The 24,951-nt window shown below is 37.1% G+C and overlaps 1 protein-coding gene across 2 annotated transcripts in view; it reads left to right on the top strand.

Moving 5' to 3' along the window:
• HIBADH (3-hydroxyisobutyrate dehydrogenase) overlaps positions 1-24,951 on the top strand; it is an 84,006-nt gene that overhangs the window by 2,691 nt on the left and 56,364 nt on the right. For both annotated transcript variants that reach the window (XM_036453736.2, XM_036453735.2), the window contains exons 2-4: positions 3,466-3,626; positions 9,693-9,802; positions 12,766-12,887. In XM_036453736.2, the coding sequence (XP_036309629.1) occupies positions 3,466-3,626; positions 9,693-9,802; positions 12,766-12,887 (393 nt within the window). The remainder of the gene's footprint in view (positions 1-3,465; positions 3,627-9,692; positions 9,803-12,765; positions 12,888-24,951) is intronic.

Here is a 24,951-nt window from a genome sequence, read left to right as displayed (position 1 = left end):
ACTGCCTCCTAATATTTAAAGTATCAAAAAGGATATAGAAAAATAAGCAATATTAAACTATATATATATTACATTTTGCTCACCATTTAATAAAAGTAAATTTTATATTTTACTTTTGAAGGTAAGTAAATTTAATTTTATACTTTATATACAGATTTTTAAAAATCTACACACCTAGGCCCTCTATAATTTCCCTACCCCAACAGCAATAAATAAAATATTTAAAATATTGATATAACTTGACTCAAAAAATGAAAGTCTTTATAAAGTAAGTCTCCATCCTTAGTTTAGTAACTTTTTTTTGGAGGGAGGGAGCAGAAGAGAGAGACACATCAATTGGTTGCCTCACCCCCACCAGCCAGGGGAATGAACCTGCAACCTAGGTTTGCCCACTTGACTGGGAATCAAACCTGTGACCCTTCAGTTCCAGGCTCTAACTATTTAGTCACACCGGCTAGGGCTCCAACTAGCTTTTCCCATCAGTATCACCTTTGTATTGTGTAGACTGGCTTTCTACAAGCTTGATTTTAGTTATGTTCTTTGACTCTACTATTTCTACACATTAATGTGTGTGACTTACTTAAAGGAAGATGCATTATTTAAGTTTGAACATTTTTAGGATAATAATTTTGTTAAACTACTTTAAATATCTGCTCTGTTGGGAGCATATTCTTCTTTTTTTAAAATAGTGATTTTTTAGAAAGAGAGGAAAAAAGGGGGCGGGGAGAGACAGACATTGATGAGAGAGAAACATCATTGATTGGCCACCTCCTGTACCATCCCCACTGGGGACTGAGCTGCAAGCCAGGCATGTGTCCTGGTGAGGAATGGGACAGGGAGCCACATAGCCGGGCAGGGGCATATTCTATACTGTACAAGAACACCTTCCGATGCATCACATTAATTAAAATCTGTTTCCTTAGACATTTGGCATATGACTTGTAACTTGTGCTACTTCTTGACCATTGATAGCAAAAGTAGCAAATCTTATTCACTATCATGTGCCAGGCACTGTTTAATGCTTTACTGTATTATCTCAAGCAGTTACAATAACCTTCTGAATGAGTTACTCTTGTTGATACAAATGTCTAGAGAAGTTAAGTAACTTGTTAGTTCAAGGGCATACATCTAGGAATTAATCTTGCGTGGATAGGAATTTCAGTCTTCTAAACTGAGGGTTCTTAAATATCAATGTCAGTAAATAAACTCTTCTCGCATGACATCAAAGCACCTAATTATATAACCCTTTCTTGAACTTGGCCACCAGCAAAGATGTTATGAAGAGAACTGAGCCCTTGTTAAAGACTTCATCTTCATTGATTTTCATATTGGCCAATTAAAATTCTGGGCCTGATTATTCTTTTTATTATTCTTTAAAATTTTTAACTTTAATATATATATATATATATATATATATATATATATATATATATATATATTTTAATCCTTACCTGAGGACATGTTTCTGTTGATGAGAGAGAGAGGAAGGAAGGGAGGGAGAGAGAAATATAGATTGGTTGCCTCCCATATGCGGCATACTAGAGATTGAACCCTGCAACCTAGGTATGTGCCCTGATTGGGAATCAAATCTGAGCCCTTGGGTGTATTGAACAATGCTCCGACCAACGGAGCCTCACCACCCAGGGCAAGGGCCTCATTATTATTTGATTTTTATCTTCCTTAGAAAAGTAAGCAAGAATTTGTTGGCCAAAGCAAAAGTATACTTAGGACAGTGAAATAAGGAAGGGCATGCAAGAAACAACAGGAGAGCCGAGGCTGGGCTGCTTTGGCTCACTGAGAAGTCTGAGAAAAGGGGGTTCAGGGGATTAGTCTGGCTGCCACGGCCCATTGCTCCCCTGGTTGCAAGTCGCCTGGGGTCCCTCGGAGTTTAGGAGATGCATGCCTGTGGGGGAGGGAGAGAGGCAAGGGAATAGTAGATGTGTGTTCCCTAGAGGGAGTGCGCCAAGGGCCTCCTTGTTTGTTACCTCACCTTCAGCAGCTAACGTCAGCTCTCTACTTGAACTCTTCGAAGATCTCATCACTAGGAATTGCTATACTGTCAATATTTCAAAAACTGAACTAGTCTTCTGATACAACCCCCCTCTGATTCTTGTTCTGCTGATGAATATGCTGTTTTCCATCATCATTGAACCTCTTGTGGACCAGAAAGTTGGGCACAGGACTCCTTTTATACTCATTGTTTTAACTGTGCATTGGTGAGGTGATGTTGCACAAGAATGACACCCATATTTAATGGAAATGTTAGAGATGATCATCAAGTTAAGAGGAATTAAATATGCTTTTAACCCGAGAAGACCTCTGATTCTTAAGCATCAGGGCTTCAAATAATTTGCTTTTAAGAAATTTCATCTCATGTAGATTAAGTTCAAGGAAGAGTAGGGATTCCTAAAAGAGTGACTGTGGTTATTTGGTACACTACACAGTTTTAAAACTGGAGCCCTTGAAAGAAAAAGAAAAAATAAGGTGGGAAATGTCAGGGGATAAGACAAGTGGAGTTACTTGTCATTCTTCCTGACTGGACTAAGCCCATAACAGTGTCTGTCTCCGAGTTTTGTCATAGAACTTGATGCAGTCAATATTTGTTGAGTGGACATCTAATTCCAGAAACTGAAATAACTTCTAATATTATTTTCATAGTAATGCAGAGTCTCTTTGCTCTGTCTTGCCACAGTGATTTCAAAAATGTTTTTGTGAAAAAAGAAGAAAAGACAATAAAACAACCAGCGTGCAGCTTTTATAAAGAAGGACTTTTCCCCCCTATAAATGGAAGTGCCTCTTTCTGAGAGGGCACTGATTCCTTAGCCCAAGGGCAAAATATCTTTGACCACATGGAGGTAGCCATCTTGGTTGTTGCAGTGATGGTCAATTTGCATATTATTTTATTAGATAGGATAAATATAGTTATGAGGAATCTAGACTCCTTCACATAATAAAGTACGTGATATATATTTTATAAATGATAACATTTTAAAATTTATTGTTAAAAATGATCAAGTGTCTCTCCCTCTATTTCCCTTCATCTTTTCCACTCTACCCCTCCTCACTCTCTTCCTTCTCTCTAAAAATCAATGAACATATTCTCAGGTGAGGATTCAAAAAAATAAAAAAAGATGATAAAGGGATGTTCTAGAAAGAGATTGCTTACAAATTATTATTTCCTGAAAAACTAAAGTAGGAGTTAGTCTGCATGTACATTGTCAGTATCTGTAAATGTGATTAGATCATTAGTTTAGAACTAGTCTTTAAAAAGTTTTTAATAAGAAACATCTAAATAACAGTTGACCAAACTGACACATAAATTCAAAGAAAAAGACGATGGTTGCCAAAGGGGAGGGAACGGGGAATGGGTACAAAAATACCGAACAGTTGGCTTACTAATGTTAAATGAAAGTTTGCTATAAAAAATGTTACCTGCTCTTATTGAAAGTACTGCATTGAAATCAGTGTGTTCTAGGTCAATGGCCTCTAAGACTCCAGTTGGATTTATTGGACTTGGCAACATGGGGAATCCAATGGCAAAAAACCTCATGAAACATGGCTACCCACTCGTTATTTATGATGTGTTCCCTGATGCGTGCAAAGAGTTTCAAGAAGCAGGTGAACAGGTAAGGTCTCTTCTTAAGATTTTGATGTTTAAAAATGAATATACATTCAAATAAGTGCTGAAACAGTTTTTTTTTTTTTTTTTTAGAAGGGAAAAATAAGTAAATAACTGTTAAGAGTCATTTTATTTCTGGTAGGAAACTACATCGATACTGTGTGTATAATCTTTAATCACCTTCAAACAGAAATGAAATTAAAGTTATGGAGACAAGGTGTCTCAGATTCCTGAAAATAAATGAGAAGGTTCTGGAACACAGACTGAATTATTACTTTTTCCTTTTTTCCATCCTCCCTGAGAGACGTAAGTGGGTGTGAGGAGGGAGAGAAGTTGGGTTCTGGGTAGCTGCCCCTCAGAGTAGTGAAGAGTGAAGGCTTGTTTTAGCTTCTGGTGTGCAGTTCCCAGCCTGCCCCCCACGCGGTGGGAAAAGTTCTGTGTGTGGTTCACACTGCAGCAGCAAGCCTGGCAGGCAGAATCCTCTTTCCCACAGCTCCTCTCACATCTCTGCTTGCCCAAGAGTCTCAGCTCTAAGAAGTCCTCTGAGTATTGATTATAATAACAGAAACGGAGGGCAGATGAATGAAGGGAGAGAGGTAAAAAAACTGTGGGCCTGAGGGGAAGTATCGTGTCATAATAAAATGAAAACATTTGTTGACAAATGGTTTGTGCTAGCAGCTTAAACATTCTGATCAGTGTAATCTCCTAGGAATGCTACTTTAAAAGATAACATTAATTTCGATGAATAAGTTCTGATATAGTAAAATGTCAGTATTATTTCATATTTAGTTTTAAATATTTTTGGATAAAATAAAATATAAGTTTCATTCTACTACAAGACAAAGTCAAGACTAGGGGTAGGGATGTGATAGAAACATGGAGGTGAAAACCTTGAAACTTCTTGCTATTCTGCACAATAGTGCAATGAAGGGATTAGGGTTTAAAAATTCAGACTATATTTGAGTTGATGGTTATGTTTTAAGGACAGGTGTCCCCTTCTTCCTATAATGTTACTATGTCAAGTGAAGCTGATGAAATGACAGTCTTTAAGAAAAGAATTCCCCCCCTCCCCCCACCCAAAGATTATAGAATTGCTGGCTAGTTGATTTCTAATGTCTACTGTTAGGGGGAAATTTTTAGGGAGAAAAGGTTACAAAATAGGCATATCTGGATTAAAAGCAGTCATCTGGTTCTAAAGATCTTTGGACATCTCCGTGAAGAAGTGCTATTTCTTCTTCTTTTTTCTAAAAAGCAAATCTGGGGACTTAACTGTTTTATATAACTGAAGAGTTGGGGAGCGGTCTGATCCCAGGCACAGCTGAATTTGGGGCACAGATGTGGTCAGGTTCCTTTCTGCCTGCTCTTGGCCCTGCTTTCTACCTAAATTTTCTCATCTTATAAAGTGGGGATAGTAATAGTACCTTCTTCTTAGTGCTACATAGTTAAGTGTGTGGTATTACTACTGTTGTGAATGTTGTTGTGTCTACCATATTTCTCCCAAATCTTCATTCTCAACACCACACAGAGAAACACTACTGTCCTGGCCGAGTCATTGAGTCCAGGGTGCTTTGGAAGAAAACGTAGACATGTTTTTAAGGGAAAGAAGGATGATAAAAATGAAAACTAGGAGATAGTGATTTGACAGCATCACTGCTTAAGAACATGTTCTGCACCATCCCTTCTATGCCACTTTTATTTTGCAGAAGATACTGATTTCTCTTTTAGCATCAAGGGCATATGACTTGTGCTTCATTTTTGTTTTTATTGTCTAAGGAATTTCCCTGGAGATGCCACTGGGATTAGTAAGACTGCCAAAAGTCTTACACTATTTCTGCATGAGTTTTCTGGTTGAACTGGGCTTAATTAGGTTCTCTTTTGTTTTCTCTTTAAAAACTTGGAAAGCATCCTGTTGTTCGTGGGTTGTAAGGCTGAGCATGTCTGGTTAAGTAATTCCCTTAGGACTTACTCTGGCATCCACTCAGGTCTTGTTAAGCGAGAACTTTAAAAGTCTCTTGCAAAAGAAAAAAATAAAATAAAAGTCTCTTGCTGAGTGGCTCCATCATTGTTTACCAAATGTTTCAAGATATAGGCACAAACTACTTTTGTCAGTTTTTAAAGCATAGTGTATGCTTTTCTACTTGGGAAGATTAAAAAACACAAAGTGGCAAATTAAACCAAGGTCATGTTCATCTTATTTCTTTGCAAATTTATCTTACCCGCTTACTGGGAAGCAGTGCTGAGCTTGACTTCTGTGACTTTTGTCAAGAAGAGAGAGCGAAATTTTTCCTCTTAATGTAAAGCAGCTAGTTAATGGTCTCCTTCCAATGGATATGCATAAAGGAGTCGCAATTCCTTCTGATTACCTTGGGGTCTGATGCCCTCACCCTTTCTCCTTCCCCTCACCCGCAAAACAGGTTTTGTCTTTAATTTCTCTAGTTTCCTACTCTATTGCACACCTGTCATTGATGTGTACTAGCAAATAGATGAATCTAAATCCAGAGAAATTGGCTACAAAAACTTGTAAAGTCTGTAGATACCATGATACACAAGGGAGCCAATCTCCTGCAGTCAAAATTCAGATTATGGTAAAATAGAGTTATCCTTATTCACAATAACATATGAATAATTGGAATTAGCAAGAGATTGTTCTGGGATGGCCATGACCATCTGACCATAGCCATGGCCCAGAGTGAGCCAGGCCAGTGACTGTCCACAGAGGCGGACGTGTGCTGGAGCCCTGCCATGCTATACCTTTGTTCTGAGTCATTGCAGAGGCTTCCCAACGCATCAGCACCCCCCTCACCCTCCTTTATTTATTTATTTATTTATTTATTTATTTATTTATTTATTTATTATAGAGGCTGTACCTTTCTAGAACTTAAGGCTACTAAATATGAAAGTTTCTTTGCCTTCCTTCCCTTTCTACTTTGGAGATAGAAAACCTTAAAGATAACCCAAATCACTCTTCTTATTTTGTAAGTTCAGAAACTGAAGCCAGACAGGTTAAGTGATTTGCACAAAATTACACATTACCACAAGAGTCTTGGTAGCTTACTGGTATGCTCTCAGCCTATATGTAACTAAACCTGTGTGTCTGACTTCCCAAATTAGTGTTCCTTTCACTGATCCATGCCATCTTTGCGTATCCATTCAATTAGCAAAGTAATTGAAGGGACTCTAATTAGTTTGGCTCCTTTTTGTGGTTAGTGTCAGGCAGGCAACAAGGTTTGTGGGTCCCCCCCCCAGCTTTTGAGTCGTGGCCAAATTTGTCAGTTATTTCAGACTTTTGAAGTCATTACATGGAAGGCAAGATGGTTTGAATAGCTGGACACACATGCCTATCTGTCTAGTAAACATGCCTTCTGTAGTACAAATTAGAGACTTATTATAATGTGCCAGTTGTATCTAGTCATTAGCTATGGCGCAGTTGTGGCCAGTACAGTGATCACATTCCAGCTATCACTATCATTGTGTGTTTTTTCCGGACCTGTGACTTTGACACTACTTTCCCGTATAATTGAGGGCTTAGTGGTCCTTTGGCAACACAAGCATCCCAGGAAGCAGATGCTGGGGATGTGGGGGGCTGATTGGCCACCCCATGCACTTGGCAGTTGCATGAATTGGCACCGCCAATTTATTGGCATGAGAACCTTGGAGGTGTGAAGTATTCTTAGGTCTGTGAGCTAATTGTTGGTACCCCTGAGGGCACCTCTCAAGGAGTTATCTAGATGGAATTGAATTTCCTTCAGTGGAAGAGTCCCTCTCAATTCCTAAGAGAAAGTCTGAAATTGACTCTAGGAGGAAAGGCCACTGGGAGGTGTGCCGCCGTTTTTGCATTGTGTTTCCTTCATTTAGGTGGGAATGAACAGAGGCGGGCTCTCTGTGTAACCCATGTTCTTGATGCAGTCCAGGAACAGAGAACTATGACTCTTAATGACTCTTACTACTTCTTTTTTTTTTTTCCTTCATCTTACTGAGCTGTATTTTTCTAGAGAGAACTTGAACGTTTGCCAGGAAATAGTTGCCTCTTTTTGAATCAGAATTTATTTGGGTGTAGAAACGGTGTTCATTTAACTTAATTATTTCTTCTTTTTAAAATACATTTTTGTTGATTTCAGAGAGGAAGGAGAGGGAGAGAAACATTGATGTGAGAGGGAAACACACGGGGGATCCTCCCGCAACCCAGGCATGTGCCCTCACCGGGAATCAAACCGGCAGCCTTGTGAGCACAGGATGACACCCAGCCACTGAGCCACACTGGCCAGGGCAACTTAAGTCTTTCTTTGTCATTGATGGAAAAAATATTTTTTCCAGAATTATTTGTGGCAAATCCCTATGATACATCAAAAAATACATATTAAATATGTAAATTATAGACCTTAAAATGCTATATTGCCTTTAAAATGAAACATTAAAAGAGAGAGACTATCTTTTGTTTTTGTTGTTTTTAAGTTGTGAGATGTTTGATATCAAGGATACTTGCATGTTTGAAATTTTAAAGTATGACTTAAGAAATTTGTTTTAAAAAAAGAAATTTATGTTAAAACTACATTTATCTAGAAGGTAGGTGGTAGTCTGTTATGGAAAATTGAAATGTAAATTACTTCTAGCTTATAATATTTAGATTACATGCTGTGCTTGGTTTCCCATTCTTTTACTCTTCATCAAAGATGACAAGAAAATGTTACGTGCATTTTCACCACATGAAATGCATAGGCTTTTCCATCCTTAAGGTGCTTACATGTCACTTAATATTCTCTAATAGAGAATATGTCAATTTCTAATACATATGTCAATCATTCTATAGAGAAAGCTTCAGTTATCCTCCTGTTAATCTTTTGTCTTTTTCTAAAGAGAGAGATACAGCTTTAGAGGAGCTTTTGGGACAGTTGGGTGATGGATTCTTTCTGTTAAAGCAGAGTTCGAGTCAAGGAGTGAGCTCCTGGTCTCTTCTGCCTTCTTTGGTCATTGAGTGGCTGGCCAGGTGAATCCAGGTGTATATATGAAGGAGATCAAGGGGTTGGGGTATGTGAGTAAGGGTGTGTACACCCATGTGGCATGCACACATATAGAGATTGAACAGAGCAACTTTACAGTCAGTTTCTGGTCACCATGGAAGTAGAAATGAGGGTTGAAATGAAAGCATAGCTTGATGCGTATTTGTATGTCTGTCTTGTATATAGTTTCCACATGAGTCTTGGTAGCTTAATGGTATGCTCTCAGCCTTCATGGTAGTACTCAAAATCAGTGCAGAAGTGCTCATGTCCTTGTCCTGACCTTTTCTTTTCTGAACTAGGCAGAATTCTTCTTCTTTTTTGTTTTGTTTTGTTTTGTTTGTTAATCCTCACCCAAGGATATTTTTTCCATTGATTTTGAGAGAGTAGAAAGACTGTGTGTGTGTGTGTGTGTGTGTGTGTGTGTGTGTAGAGGAGAAAAACATTGATGTGAGAGAGACACATCTATTGGTTGCCTCCCACATGCACTCTACTTGGGCCAGGAATCGAATCTGCAACTCAAGTACATGCCCTTGACTGGGAATTGAATCTGTGACCTTTTGGTGCTCAGGCCGACGTTCCAACTGTGAGATGCATGAGCCAGGGCTTTCTTCTTTTTTATGAAAATAGAGACACAGGATCCAGGCTTGATCATTCTACCAGGAGACTTTTGCTGCCCATTGAAATACCTGTAAACCCGTAGTTTGGTTACCAGCCCCTCTTGTACTAGAATGTTTTCCTTAGTCAAAGTATCTACCAAAAAAGCATGCTGTTAAGAATCTAAGTTGGAGGAATCCCTGAGAAGTCTGTTCCCAGGACTGTTGTGTTTTGCCCTTTCCCCACAGTTCACTTCACACTTTTTAAAATAAACAGTAGATTTCATTATATACAAACTGCATCTGTATGTGTGTAAGAATGAACTCTGTTTTAGGCAGTAAGCTTTTCCTTGTCATTTGGAATCAAGGATGAGTTTTATTCACTGTCACTGTTATCAGTATGCATAAAAACTGGATCCTACTTTTGCTCTAGAAACTGCTTACGTTTTTATTTAAACGTGTCTTTTAAATTTTTTTTTAAAGGTAGTGTCTTCCCCAGCAGATGTAGCTGAAAAAGCTGACAGAATTATTACCATGTTGCCCACCAGTATGAATGCAATAGAAGCTTATTCCGGAGCAAATGGAATTCTGAAGTATGTATTTCTCAACTGTGGATATTTTCTCATTATGATAGTTCATGAATTTCACATTTGTTGAAACTATTAAGAAATTACAGTTACGCTGGTTAAAACTTTCCATACTGTTTTCTTATTTCTTAAAATGCATGATTTGGTTTCTTTCTCTTTGTAAAGGGTTTGTTTTTTTCAACGAAGTCAAGTATGTGACTTTTGGGAACACTTTTTTTTTTTTTTTTTGCTTCCGTTTCTTTCCTTTAACTCTTGCATTAAATGTCTGCTTTCATTGGTAACATGTTTAAGAGACTTTTAAAGCTTGCATGTTAAACTCCACAAATGTTACAAGCATAATATGGTTTATAGAAATTCAGGAAAAGGTTTCGATGAAAAATAAAACCAAACATTGGAAAGAACATCATTATTTAACACTTTATTGTGTAATAAAAAGTTATTGTATGTCCTCTGGGTTAGCACATCTGCAGTAAGAACTTTGAGGGGTTGGAATTAAAGGTTAGCAGTTTTGCTCTTTAAATAAAATATAATTTAGGTCAGAGTTTCCCCTAGCCAGTGCCTCGCTTCCCTGGCTTCAAGAACCTCCTGGCTAATTGCTGCCTATTGCCAAACCCTTGTGGTTTTGTTAGGATGACAGTGGTTGAATTCCCAACTTAGTTTTCTGCTCTTACTGGTTCCTGTTCCTAACTTGTTTTGTTGTTGAATTTCAGCAGATAAGTAGAACAAATGGGTAGGCTCTGAAGAAACATGAAGGGCTAAAACGAAAGGGATTCATTTCATGAAGCTGTCATATGAAATTTGAAGTTTTTGGAAATTGAATTGCTTTGGAAAACTAACAAACCTGGAAGCAAAAGACACTTGGATATAGGCAGAAAACTGATAAGATAAATGTTTAGTTTCAGGGAGGGTAAAACACACTAACTTTGGATGGAGCCCTCAGGCCCACAGTGTGTGTGGTCCTTAGGTGACCTAGCTATCTTGTTACCTACTCTGTTCCAATTATGGCCCTGCTTCACCTCTCAAGGAAAAGTTACTAAAAATTTGGGTGGAGAGAAATCCTACGTTTATTAATACCCTTTACTAACGAATATGGTGGCCAACTACCAGAGCAGTCTTATTAAGGGTGTGCTTTGAAAGAGTTTGGCTTTACTTTGAGCTATAATTTGCTTTTCATGGTTGGTTCTTGATTTTCTTCTGGATTAGGATAATTTCCCCAATCCAGGTGCATGCATAATTTTTTAGATGATTTCCCATTTTTTAAATAAGATCTTAAAATTAATATCACTGAAGACCGGTAAACTTAATTTTTATTTTTTAAGTTGCATGAAGTGAAAATCTACGTATTGGGGTGATCTGTATTAGAATATATTGTTTCATTTTCCTGTGGAATATACACAATTACTGCACTTGGACCAGATCAATGTATATGTCTAAAATTGTTATAGACATTTTATGTGCTATTTTTTTCTATAGGAAGATTTTTATTTTCTGTAGTATTTAGAAATGATTTACCTTTTTAATATTTCTATTTATTCAGTTCTAATTTTCCAGTCATAATTCTGACTAAATGTCTTAGGAAGTTTATTTTTTTTTAATTTTTATTTTATTTTATTGATTTTGTACAGAGAGGAAGGGAGAGAGATATAGAGAAACTTCGATGAGAGAGAGTCATCCATCAGCTGCCTCCTGCACACCCCCTACTGGGGATATGCCCGCAACCAAGGTACATGCCCTTGACCGGAATCGAACCCGGAACACTTCAGTCCCCAAGCCAATGCTCTATCCATTGAGCCAAACCGGCTTTGGCTTAGGAAGTTTTAATTAAAGGTTACCCGTATGCCCTAGCTGGTTTGGCTCAGTGGATACAGTGTTGGCCTGGAGGCCAAAGAGTCCCAGGTTCAGTTCTAATCAAGGGCATGCACCTTGGTTGCAGACTCCTCCTTGGTTCCGGCCTGGTCAGGCATGTGCAGGAAGCAACTAATCGATGTGTTTCTCTCACATTGATATTTCTTTCTATCTTTTCCTCTCTCTTCTCTCTAAAAATCAATGGAAAAATAACTTTGAGTGAGGATTAACTAAAAAATTAAAAAATAAAGGTTAACCATAGTCCTTTAAATAAAATATAATTTAGGTCAGAGTTTCCTAGCCAGTGATATAGAGTACAAAGGAATTACCTAGGTATATTGTCTGCACTTATAATACAAACAAAAATGTTTTACTATAAGAATGCCAATTAAATATTGGTGTGAAATATGATATATGAAAAGGCTTCTTCCCTCTTTTAACAAAGAATGTATAATATATAAATTTACTATAAAGAACAAAAAGACTTTGTGAGATTTCCAGGTCCATTCCTATATTTCCCTTTCTGCCAGTTTGATATTTTAATTTGCCTTTAAAATATTAGTATTAAAGAATACACCATCCTGAAGCAAATGGCTAAATTTCAAATTGCTTATGTTCTACCGAGTAGAAATTACATGGATATCTGAAATTTGCTATCTTTTTTAAGGCAAATAAATTACTTTTAAAAGAAACCCTGCTACTTAAAAAATAAACAAACAAACAAACAAAAACAACAAAAAAACCATCTAAATCCTACCAAATACCTCTTTTAAAGTTCATAGATGCTTTAAATTGCTTAAGTCTTAGCCTACCTATTTTATTATGATTAGAGTGTATTTCATCTAAAACCAGAATTTATACCATATAGTTTATTAGATTATTTTTGTTTGTTTGAAAGAGTTTGGGTTTACTTCAAGCTATAATTGATCTGAAAATTAATTTGAGATTTTGAACCATTTCTGATAATTCTTTAATACTAAACCAAAGAGGACCTTGATATCTGGCAGCTTTTAGCAGATTCTGGTTTTGTAGATAGTTGCATGAAATGTATATTTAGCATTGTAAACTATATTTTTAAAGCTATGTTTTTTTTTAAAAAACTACATTTTTATTTATTTACTTAGAGAAGTGAAGAAAGGCTCACTATTAATAGATTCCAGTACTATTGATCCTTCGGTTTCAAAAGAATTGGCCAAAGAAGTTGAGAAAATGGGAGCAGTTTTCATGGATGCCCCTGTTTCTGGTGGTAAGTGGTATTAAAAAAATGCACACCTATTTCAATTTGTCAAATGTAGCTAGAGGGGGCCAAAGGAAGAAGGGGGAGAATAGGAGACATCTATAATACTGTCAACAATGAAAATAAAATTTAAAAAGAGTTGTGATTAAGATTTTGTGGTATTCAAGATATATCCAGTTATTTTTAGACCTGTTACAGGAATTCTCAATTCCTTCATTATAAATAAAAACAAAACGAATTGTGTTATTTAGTGCTCTCAAACACATTGCTTATTCTTGATTCAGATAAAAGGAAACCACAATTTTAAAAAGTTGTAAATTTTTTATTCAAATTGCTATGGGTAGGGATAGATCAATTCCTGGAAACTTGGACTTTTCTGAATGGATTTAAGAAATCATGAGCTTGAATAATCTTATAACTTAAAGAAATTGACAAGAAAGGAAACAGGAAAAAAAGATCACTTCATAAAGGAAACATTAGGCTGAGTTGATTTTTATGGATGAATGTTACCAAAATTTCAAGGAGCAGATCATCTCAATTTTATACAAACTTTTCCAGACAATAGAAAAGGAGGAAATGTTTTCCAGCTAATTCTACAAGAGCTGGATAACTCTGATACTTAAATCAGACAGAAACATTGTGAGAGAAAAATTATAGGTCTATATTAGTCACGAATGTAGAAGTGAAAACTTAAAAAATACACCAGCAAGCCAAGACCGGTTTGGCTCAATGGATAGAGCGTCGGCTTGGGGACTGAAGGGTCTTGGGTTCGATTTCGGTCAAGGGCATGTACCTTGGTTGCGGGCATATCCCCAGTAGGGGGTGTGCAGGAGGCAGCTGATGGAAGTCTCTCTCTCATTGATGTTTTTAATTATCTCTCTCCCTTCCTCTCTGTACAAAATCAATAAAATATATTAAAAAAAAATACACCAGCAAGCTGAATTTAACCATATATAAAAAAGATCAAACGCTACAACCAAGTTTGGTTTATCTCATATATGTACAGATGGTTTAATATTAGAAAATCTATACATACATTTCATCAGATTAACATTTAAAAATCATGTGATCATCTCAATCAGAATAAGAAGACCCACTAATAAAATTCTCAAAGCTGATTATTATATCAAATATTAAAAGTGGGTATCTGGGTTTTTTGGAATGGCATGATTGTGGGTATTATGATTTTCCATGATTTCCAAATTTTCCAAATTGTGTAATCAAATACCATATGTATACACACATATGGATATATATATATATATATATATATATATATATATATCACACACACACACATATATACACACATACATACATACATACATATATTTATATATATAAAAGGCTAATATGCTAAGTGTCTGACCAGTAGTTATGATGTGCACTGACCACCAGAGGGTAGACGCTCAATGCTGGAGCTGTCGAGCTACAGTGTCTTGGTAGTGGCGATTCTTGGGGGACACACCCTGAGACCAGAGAAGAGGGAGACCGATTCTTTGTGGGGCCGTGAGATTCCATCTTCGGCCATCGGTTATGTTGTTGCTGGGGCACTGTTGGCCCGGAATCTGGCTTACTGCACACTTGCGTTTGCGTTCCACACCCTGTACGACAGCAACTTTGCAGAGTGCCCTCGCACTCCAGGGCCCCATGGAAAGTGTCGGAGAGCCAGTTTCAGCCCGATCCCCGCAGGCCAGGCCGAGGGACCCCACCTGCTGGAGGGACCCTGCTCACTCTGTAAACACTGAGGAGGGACTGCGGAGCTTGGCTCCAGGGTGTGTCCGGCCCGTTTTGTCCAGTTCCACCCCACCAGTCACCTAATTAATTTCCTTTCAGTGTGCATGAATCCATGCACTAGGTCACTAGTGTAATTATAATTGTATAGCAGTGGATAATGGAACAGCATTTTTATTCCAATTATATTAAACTTAATTGTAGGCTTTGGAATTCAGAAATAACAAAATATATTAATTTAAATCAGTTTCTGTTTTTTTCATAAAGAATATAATGGTTTGTAAAGCTATCTTATATATCTTAAATATTTTTTAATGTAAGTGGAGGTATAAATAATTATTAGCCCCTCTAATTGTTACATGGAATTGGTTAAGTAGGATTTAGGAGTAAAGATTTACAATGTGAGCCTGGCTGGTGTGGTTCAGTGGTTGAGCATTGGCCCATGCACGAAGAGGTCACTGGTTAGATTCCTGGCCAGGCCACATGCCTGAGCTGAGGGCTTGATGCACAGTAGGGGCATGCACGAGACAGCTGATTGATAGCCCCTTGCTTGCAAGGGGCACGCTTCATTCTTGCTTTCACACAATGAACATTTATTGAGTACTTCGTATGTGCTAGGTAGGTTCTAGGTACTAAATTACAGCTTTGAGGATATTCAGAATCTTATCTCATGGAGCTTATATGTATAGAAATAGAATAAACAAATTAACAAAGATAATTTCAATGATAAGTGCTACGAAGGAGAAAAAGGCAGAGTAAACCGTTAAGGTGACAGACTCCTTTTCTGTGGAGTTGGCAGGCTGCCCTCTGGGGAAGTGACCTCTGAGCAGATATGTGACTGCACAGCCTGAGGGGCTCTGCGACATTGAACAAGCTCGCTGTGTTCTCGAACATTTGTCTGTATCACCAAGACGCCCAGGTAGTTCACTCAGTTGTTAAGTTGAATCACTTACACATTGACACCCTTTGTGTTTAAATCACGCCTTTGCTGAGCAGTTTGTAGTTTCCAAAGTAAAGCTAACTGGGCATTTTATAATGGGCTAATTAGTAATACTGGCCTCATTAGTATGATGCCCTAATTTAGTTAAATGTCTTGTGTAAGTCACATTTTTATAAAAATTGTCATCATTCTTTAATGTCCACTGTTGTTTAGCTGCACTGTCTTGGATATAGGCATGTTTTCTCTAAGTGTGGAGTGGGTCTGTTACTGCAGAGCTAGTTTCTATGTGATCAGCTCTCTCATGTAATGAATGCTAGACATAAAGCGAATTAAAAACTATTGTTTGTGACTAATGACCAGGACTGCTCAGTCTGCTCTCCGGGCATAATTAGAGCACTTAACTGCGCTTGAATAATTGAAGAATAAACTCACTGATTGCCTAACATGTCTGTAGATTTGCATAGAGACCTTGAGCGGAGTCACTCTGCAGTGGCACTTGCAGCTCGCCCAGGGCTCTCTGTGCTGGCAGGCCTCCCTGATGTGCTAAGCTGTATTGCTCCAGTTAGGGTTTAATGTCAAATTAAAAAATTGCACTTGTGTGTACGATTGTATAACAGCTCCCTCCCAGGAAACCAAGTTTTATACTCGACTTGGCTGGGTTGCGTTTCAGTGATTTGTTTGAGGAATTCTTACACCGCGGAGATGTGAGCGCACAGCCTGTGGAGGAGTTTCTCTTAGCGCTCGCCTTGCTGGCTGACTTCTTCAGAAAGCCTCACTGGACTCCCATTATTGTTTTTAAAATCAAGTGTGCAGCCTGGCCTTTCCCGCTCACTGAGCTGGGTATGTACTATGTTTTCCACTAGACCTGTATCTAATTTATGGTAAAGGGACCACAAAAACAAAAATTATTTCTATTTTGGCACCTACCGCCATTGTAGTTAAGGGACTGCTGGCATTTTCTTAGAGAGGTTTATAACTTGGCACTTTTACTTGGCTTTGGGCCGAGACATTGCTATTTCTGTCCAAAAGCAAATTCTTTATACCAAATTTCATATGCGCTGTGGTTTATAACGTGTGGAGGGGGAAGAGCTGTCACAATAGGTCTTTGATGCTCTGCTACGCTGTTTGGTTACAAAGTAGAATTGTGTGTGGTTGTTTATGCATACATGTTAGTCTTTCCCTAATCTGATTTCATTGTTTTTAATGTTCTGAAATAAGTTGGTTTAACATGATTAATAGAATTAATTTTTATGGATTCTTCCCTTTAAAGAATTATATTATGTAATGATATTTTTTCATTCTTTTTAACTTATCAACTTCTTTTTTTTTAAAATATATTTTATTGATTTTGTACAGAGAGGAAGGGAGAGAGATAGAGAGTTAGAAACATCGATGAGAGAGAGTCATTGATCAGCTGCCTCTTGCACACCCCCTACCGGGGATATGCCCGCAACCAAGATACATGCCCTTGACCGGAATCGAACCCGGGACCTTTCAGTCCCCAAGCCGACGCTCTATCCATTGAGCCAAACCGGTTTCGGCTCAACTTCTATTATTTATTATTAAAGTAAAAAGTACTTTGTGGCATTGGTCTTTGTATGAGAGACTTGAAAAATTTTAAATAAAATAAGCCTCTCCTTGCACTAATTTGGTGGTATTTAAAGCTTTAGTGAAAGACAAATGTCATATGATTTCACTAGTATGTGAAATATGAAGATTAATATAAACGAACAAACAAAACCGAAACAGTCTCATAGATACAGTGAACAAACTAATGGCTGCCTGAGGGATGGGGGTTGGGAAGCTTTGTGAAAAAGGTGGCAGGAAGTGCAAATTGGTAGTTACAAAATAGTCATAGGGATGTAAAGTATAGCACAGGGGGATATATCTATCTATCTATCTATCTAAAAGGCTGATATGCAAAGTGTCCCTTTGGGAGTTTGTCTGGGAGACTGGGAGTTCTGAAAATATTAGGGGGAACATTTTGTATACACCTGAAACTAATACAAAATAATACTGAATATAAACTGATAAAAATAAAGTTAAAAATAAAGCTTTAGTAACTGAAATAATTAAAATTTTTTATAACTGTTTAATGGGCAAATCCATTTTCTTAAAAATAACATAGGACTCATCAATACTGATATACCAGAAATGGGTTCAATATGTTAGCCATTCACATTTACCCATAACTTCCCAGGCATACCCTGGAGATATTGCAGGTTTGGCCCCAGACCACCATGATAAAGCGAGTCATAATCTTTTTGCTGGTGGAGGGTCTTGCCTTCAATTTGTAAAAAACGCAACATCTGTGGAGTGCAATTAAAGCAAAGCGCAATAAAAAGAGGCATGCCTGGACTCATTACCCTGTATCCATTAGGTATCCTTTTTGTGTCTGGAGGATACCCTTTGCCTGGGATTTTCTCCAGTTTGCACAATTACTTCACATATGTATGGTAAATAAATTACAAAGATTTCTTTGAAATTAGTCTCAGAGAAGAGGTGCCCATAAAAACCTCTTTTACATTCTTTGGCGTGCATAAGACTCGCTTACAACAGTGTCATGGACAAGAGCCCCTATATAATGTGTTAATGAGTTCTTAACACGTTTAGGTAAGACTGCTGACTCACTGCCCAAGATAACATAGTTGAGGCAGCTTTAATAATTTGTCTCCTAAGAAAACAGAAGAAAGGTTTAGAGAAGCCAAGGTGATCTCTTCACTTAGGTTTTGTATTAATATCATCATTTACTGTGAGTTGTATTATCACTAACAACAACCTAGTTTATTTCTAAAAATTTACTTTCTTGCAGTTTGCAAATTCCCTCATCTGCAAATCTGCAGGCAAGATTTTAATTGCACTGCAATTTCCAGTCAAGTAGCCATTACCGGGGTTCTCCTGGCAGGCTCTGTCCTGTGGTGGAGGGACACTGTTCTCCTCACATGCTTATGTGGGAAAGTGCAGGGATAAGGCAGGGGTCCTACCTGCAGCAATCCTGGGGTACTTTTAATGTCTTTTAATTGCCACTCAGGATGTGAGTCAGACCAGACACAATTGGATCTGGTGACAGTTCGTGACTGCCTAGTGGTGTTTACATAAAGGTGAAGTAGATTTAATAAGTAAATCTGAAGCTGATACTAATGTATAATTTATTTTTCATTAACATCTATTGATTCTTAAGTAGTGTGAAATTAGTTTCAGTATACCTTATGTGTTCTGTGTCTTTATTTTGTTTTGCTTATGATCTCTGGATAGCATTGTTGCTGGGCAAAGGGGGTGGAGGAAATGGAGTTAAGAATTTGACAAGGATCTTGTTATCATGATCAAACCACGATCAGACTTATTTTCTAGATGTTTGATTTTCTTAAGACAGTATGATGATGATAGCAGGTAAAAAATATGTTGAGTTTAAATTCTTCTCTGCATACATTTGCCATATGGTTCTGTTTTGTTTTGTAGTCCTAGGTGCTTTGTTTGTGAGAATTTTAAATTTACATGCACACTTTATAGTAGTCATTCTCTCATCCCCCCACGGTGGCCAGTGAAATGGCGGCCCACTTGCCTTTTCTGTACTGCCTTGAAGTCATTGGAACTTGACCTCAAAGTAGAGGGGTTTTTTTGGCTTTTGGTATTTAGCTCAAACTATGTCCAGGGATATGAGTGATATGGACTCTTAGAAGAGTCTTAAGAATGTTAAGATTTGTACCTGACATCGTTTTTTATTGAGTTGTTGACGGTTAGGGATAGTCATCATTTTTCTCCATTGCAATCTCTTAGGGTTTTATTTTTTAAATGAGACAGTATGAGGCATCCAAATAATTTCATCATTAATTACGTTTCATTTCCCCTAATTCTTATGTGTGGGTAATACTTATTCTCAAGTGGCCAACATTTTTAATGTACTGTGTACATTATATATTAAAAGAGTAGAAAAATAGTCTTGGCAGACACTGAAATAATTGGCTTTTCCAGCCAAGATAGGTTTATAAAACATTCTGAAATTTAAGAAGTGAGAGGGAAAGAATTTTTCTTTGCATTAATGTCATATTTTATTAACCCTTTACCTCAGGCTATAAAATTTTTCTGCAGCTTTTTTATTTATTTTTATTATTATTATTAGGTTAGCAGCTAGGGGAAGAAGGGTAGTTGATTTATTCTAATTGTCAAATATCTTCAGGCTCAATTCCCCTGGCCCTGGTCAGGGCCTGTGTGGGAGGCAATCAATCGATGTCTCCCTCCCTCCCTCCCTCCCTCCCTTCCTCCCTCCCTCCCTCCTTCCCTCCTTCCCTCCCTCCCTCCCTCGATCCCTCTCCCACCCCTCACCTTTTCTCCTTCCCCTCCTACTTTCTCTAGAAATAAATAAAGTGATAATTTTGAGAAAGGAAATAAAAACAACATAATTCTGACTTTGAGATCTGTAATCTTTAATAGGAAACTTTTAAAAACAGCATTTAGAAATATTTGATAATATCTCATGGTCTGTAATTGAACTGTACTTTTATATTCTTATTAGTACTCATAAAATCAACAGCTTTTCATGATCAGGCATTGACATCTTATATCTTGCACACTGCTCTGTTAGGAAATAGACTGAGCAACAGTGGTTGTTTTGAAGTTAATAGAGATAGTGAACATTTTTTTCAGAAAAATTGCTTTCTGTAACATTCAATGGTTAGTGGACAAGGAGAAAGGAGGGAGGGGAGGGAGGCAGGGCAGGAGCATGTGGGGGGAACAAGAGAGATTACATTGTCCTTTTCCATTTTAGCTAGTAGTTTGGAATACAACTGTAAAGTTAAATTTTTTGGAATTGTTACTACTCCAAGTGGGAATATAAACTATATTGAACAAAATTTATTTAGCCTGTTAAAAAGTCAACCTAAAACTCGAGTTAATTAGCTTACATTACATCACTTGTAGTAGAGACTCAGACTGGTACGGAGGCTCTATCAGGTGAGCTGACTGCTACCCATATGGGGCTTTAAGATAATGATGAGTTTAAATTTCCTCTTAGAGCTAAGTGAGAATAAAACTGGAGGCAATAAATACTCTTGGCCAAAGCCATTAAATGAAAAAGCTGGGAATTCTCCAGCTCTTGACTTAAATTGTTTGTTTATCAGCTGGCGCCTAGTCTGGAGTCAAGAGCTGGAGATTTCTATCTGTGACAGAACTTTGAAACTCTTGCAGGACACTTTCATTTCAACTTAAGGTAACTTGAGTTTATAGCTTTGGCTTTAAAGATTACTAATGATTTACTCATTTCCTTACCATTTAACCAGAGTGGACTTTTTCCCAGGAAGGGATCTGTGTTTATTTAGGGCCTTTGTCTGCCGAGGGATTAAAAGGCAGCCCACCAGCATTGTGAACTTGATGGTAATAAAAGGTCACCAAAACACACCATAAAAACATTCTTACCATGGAATTAATTATACAGTGTAATTTTACAAAGCAGCTCGGTTACTCCATCCCTACCTTCCCCCCATTCTTAAACATTTCATCTTTTAAAAATGAAAGCTTTGTGACAGTTTAGGGTTTTTTGGGGGAGGAAAAATAGTTTGCTTCTTTTTTGATAATTAAACACGGAGGAACTGGCACCTGCAATAAATTGCGTAAAAATGTTTAAGTTTTAAAATAAAAATGATCACTTATTGTTAAACTCTGAGATGAATAACTTGTTTGGGAGGAGGGTAGAGTCATCAAAAGGGATGCTTGGAGTTTCAGAGAACAGTTGAGTTTCTAAAAACCTAAGCATAGTTAAGAGTTTTTCTGTGCCACCAGATGGCATTGCATCCAAACCTGCTTGTGATAACGGGATTTTTAAATACACTCTTTTTTGTTCACAGGAGGTCATAATATGTTCTCTATAGTTTGTTTTTGAAATTCATGTAAAAAAGCAACTAAAGCAGAGTTGATTAAATATCTCCAAAGAATTGAAAAGATTTCCAAACACTGCAAATGTTTGCTTTTAGGTGGTTCACACTGAAATGAAAGTAGATTAAAATGTTGAAGCATTTGCAGAGGATAGCCTTTTTTGTTGTTGTTTAGTAAGTGAACATTTAACAATTGGTTTTGTTTTGTTTAGCCTGTTCAAGCATTCCAGAGAGGATCCTGCCAATGAAAACCCTTCCGAATGTTACAAAAATGCCCTCCGCCTGGCCCCTCGCCCCCAGCACGCGCGCGCGCGCACACACACACACACACACACACACACACACTCCCGCTCACACTACCCAGCCCTTACATAAAAAGTGTCCGCAGGTCTCACTGTGAGGGAGTTTACAAAAGGAGGGAAAGACCTCTGAAAGGTGCAGGTTAGTCCTTCTCATAAGCCCGACTATGATTCATTAGGCCATTCACATTCATGTTTTAGACGCTGTTTTGGCGAAAGTAAATTCCTGCAGTTTCCTGTTCTGGTTTTGAGGGACTCTCTTCAGTCTTTTGAATCAACTCATTTTAAGAAAGTGATACGTAAAACATTAAAAAAAAAAACAAAAAAAAACCTCTTACAATTTTATAAAAGTAAGATTTTTTTCATTAAAATATTTATTAATGTTTTATTTTTACAAACACGTAAATTATTTAATCCAGCTATCTGGATGCAATGATACGTTGTTAGAATAAAAAAGGTTCGGTATACATTCTGTTGGTTTTTAGCCTTTTAAAAAATGTATTTGCCATGCAGAGAGATGCTTAATGGTTAGCTTTGATCATTTATCAAAAAGCTTTATGAAATGGTACTCATTTTATCCTCTTCCCTCTTCTCTGAGGTTTCTCAGTGTGCACAACCTGTTTAAGAAACGTATATGTTTTCAAAGTGTAAGTGTTTGACCTCCCACCTTGATGGTCTTGCTTTTAAGCATGGGCACATACACACACACACACACTCACCTTTCTCTTTTCTATATTTTGAATAACTCTGTTAGCATGTGTGTTGTACTAAAACTAAATATATACAACCTTCATTATTACGAATGATGATGAAACTTTTAAAATTATGAAAATTTCACATTTGAACATAGTCTAGACAAAGGTACTCACAACATTTAACCCTGAATATTTTAGTTTTAAATTTGATACAACAGTCTGCTTCTTAAGCTTTGTTGTATGCTGATATTTCTACTTATTTAACATCAAAAGCTGTGTTGGTTTCTCTTTATAGATTGTGCCTGTGTTCTGGAATTGCCTCCTGCTGTCCATGAATTGCTTCTTGCCTTGTTTTGTTCGAATTTCTCACCAGGGTTGTTTTGTTGTTTTTTTTGTAGCCAGCATTGGGGGGAAAAAAGAATTTGATACACTAGGATAATAAAAATTATGCTAGCTATTCATAATTATAATTAACTAAGCTGCCTAGCTCAGCATATCAGTTTTATGCAGTAAGAATAAACACTTGCAAGTCTCATATGATAATGTGGATTTATATAATTGCCTACAGTGATTCTGTTTTTCTAGTTATTTCTATAATGTTAAATGACTTTTTTGCCAAAATTCCAGAACTCTGCCTTTTTATTTAAAAAAAAAAATATTAGGAAAAAAAAATGCTTACTTGTTTGGGTGTATGTAATTCAGTAATGAAGCATTTAGATTTTGGCTTCTCTCATTTCAGTTGAAAATAGTATTGGTGTAAGTGAGTGTTACCATGGGAACCTCCACATACATATAAAAGGCAAGACTAAGTGGAGGAGGGGCTGTGTACTAAAATACCACTCTCCTTAATGATCTATTTTATATTTGTGTTGGGGTACAGGGGACACTAGGATGAGAAGGGAAGAGAAAGTAGTACAGAAAGTAAATGTCAAAACTTAAAACTATGTGCTCATACTTCTGCAGTCTCATAGGTAGAAGTGTTTCTTTTTTAATTTGAAATGTGATTCTTAATAATTTATATAATTTACATATGTTGGGGAGTCTTTGCATACATTATTATTATCATTACTCTTTATACCTTAAACTATGTTGATAGAACATGCTTAACTTACTTGATTTTAGATAAAATAATTAACTTAGTGAAATTTGTTGGAAAGTTAGGGTTTTAGCCACTAAGATGGCTTTAATTATAAATTTTATTAAAGATAGTTATCGTACCTAATTCTTTTTTACAAGCCTGAAAATTAGGAAAAAGCTTTGCCTTTGCTGATTATGAGACAGTTAATGTGGCTCACTGAAGAGCTGCATTTAGGCTTAACAGTATTGTTAATATTAGATTTCTTAAATAATTTCAGCACTTTTCTGTGAATATTACATAAGAAGACAATGACATACTGTATCTGCATGTACAGTATTGTTTTCTAAGAAGAATAATGAAAAGCTCCGAAGCAAGCATCAGATCCTTTTATTATCCCTTAGGGAGCACGTGTGTAGCTGCTGATAAAAATGATCCGAGAAGAGCCAATTTAACTTTGCAAAGCAACATTTTTATTTTTCATATATTTAGGTTATTAAAAAAAACAAAAACCAATGAAATTGTGCCAAACATAAGTTAGCTAGGTAAAATGTAACATTGCTATCACAGTTTTGACACTGTGGATACTGGTTATCAGATACATATGTAAAAATGAAAAAAACCGTTAACCTGACAAAAACTGTTTAAACTTACTCTTTTAGTCATTCCAGAGAAAAAGTAAAGCTGCCAAGGTAATAAAACATCTGGAAGTTTTTAAATTAAAAAGAGTAATTTAAATTTAAAAAGGGAGGGGAGGAATGGGAGAAGAAAGTGGGGGAAAGACTGCACACCGCTCCCAGGCCTGGCTGTGTCTGAGCAAATCCGCCCGCCATGCAGATGTGCTGTCCCTCTGCACAGACTCCGCGGCATCTCTTCGCGGGCGGGTGAGGGCTGGGTGTTTAGAAGTGAACTGGGATCCAAAGAGTTTGTCGTCAGTGAATTCTGTGACATAAAACAAGGCAGGGTTGAGAATAAAGAAGAGAGTATTTGCATAGAATTAGTTTTATATGCAAGTAGAACTTTCGAGTGGTGTGAAATAATTCATAACTGAGAGAATGCTTAGTCGTCAGTAATTTTAGTCTTTATTTTTAAAGAGTGAGGCCTCACACTTTATTTTTAAAGTGTGAAATGTTCAACAACCAAGATACCATATCACTTTTAGGTATACTTTTAGCAAATGATTTCTGCTTAAACTTTACTTTTTCAGAACAAGAAGACTAAAAAATAATTTTATTTTTTTTGGAAAAATGGTAGTAAGAGGGAGAAAAAGTCAAGTTTAAAAAAAAATACCTAAGAGAATGAAAGTAAGGACATTTGCGCTGTTTTTCTGTTTCGTTTTTTGTCTGCTGCTTGTCCCCCAGGCCTCCCGCTTCCTTGGAGGAAATCTGACAATCTTAATGGAGTGGAAAGCATAAAAAAAAGCACCTAGCCTTATCAATAAGTGCATTCAAAGTAGTTTAACT

The sequence above is a fragment of the Pipistrellus kuhlii genome, unplaced genomic scaffold (assembly GCF_014108245.1).
Source record: "Pipistrellus kuhlii isolate mPipKuh1 unplaced genomic scaffold, mPipKuh1.p scaffold_m20_p_26, whole genome shotgun sequence".
NCBI classification, from domain to species: Eukaryota; Metazoa; Chordata; class Mammalia; order Chiroptera; family Vespertilionidae; genus Pipistrellus; species Pipistrellus kuhlii.
The sequence above is the reverse complement of the archived record's forward strand: the minus strand, read 5'-3'. Positions and strand labels throughout refer to the sequence as shown.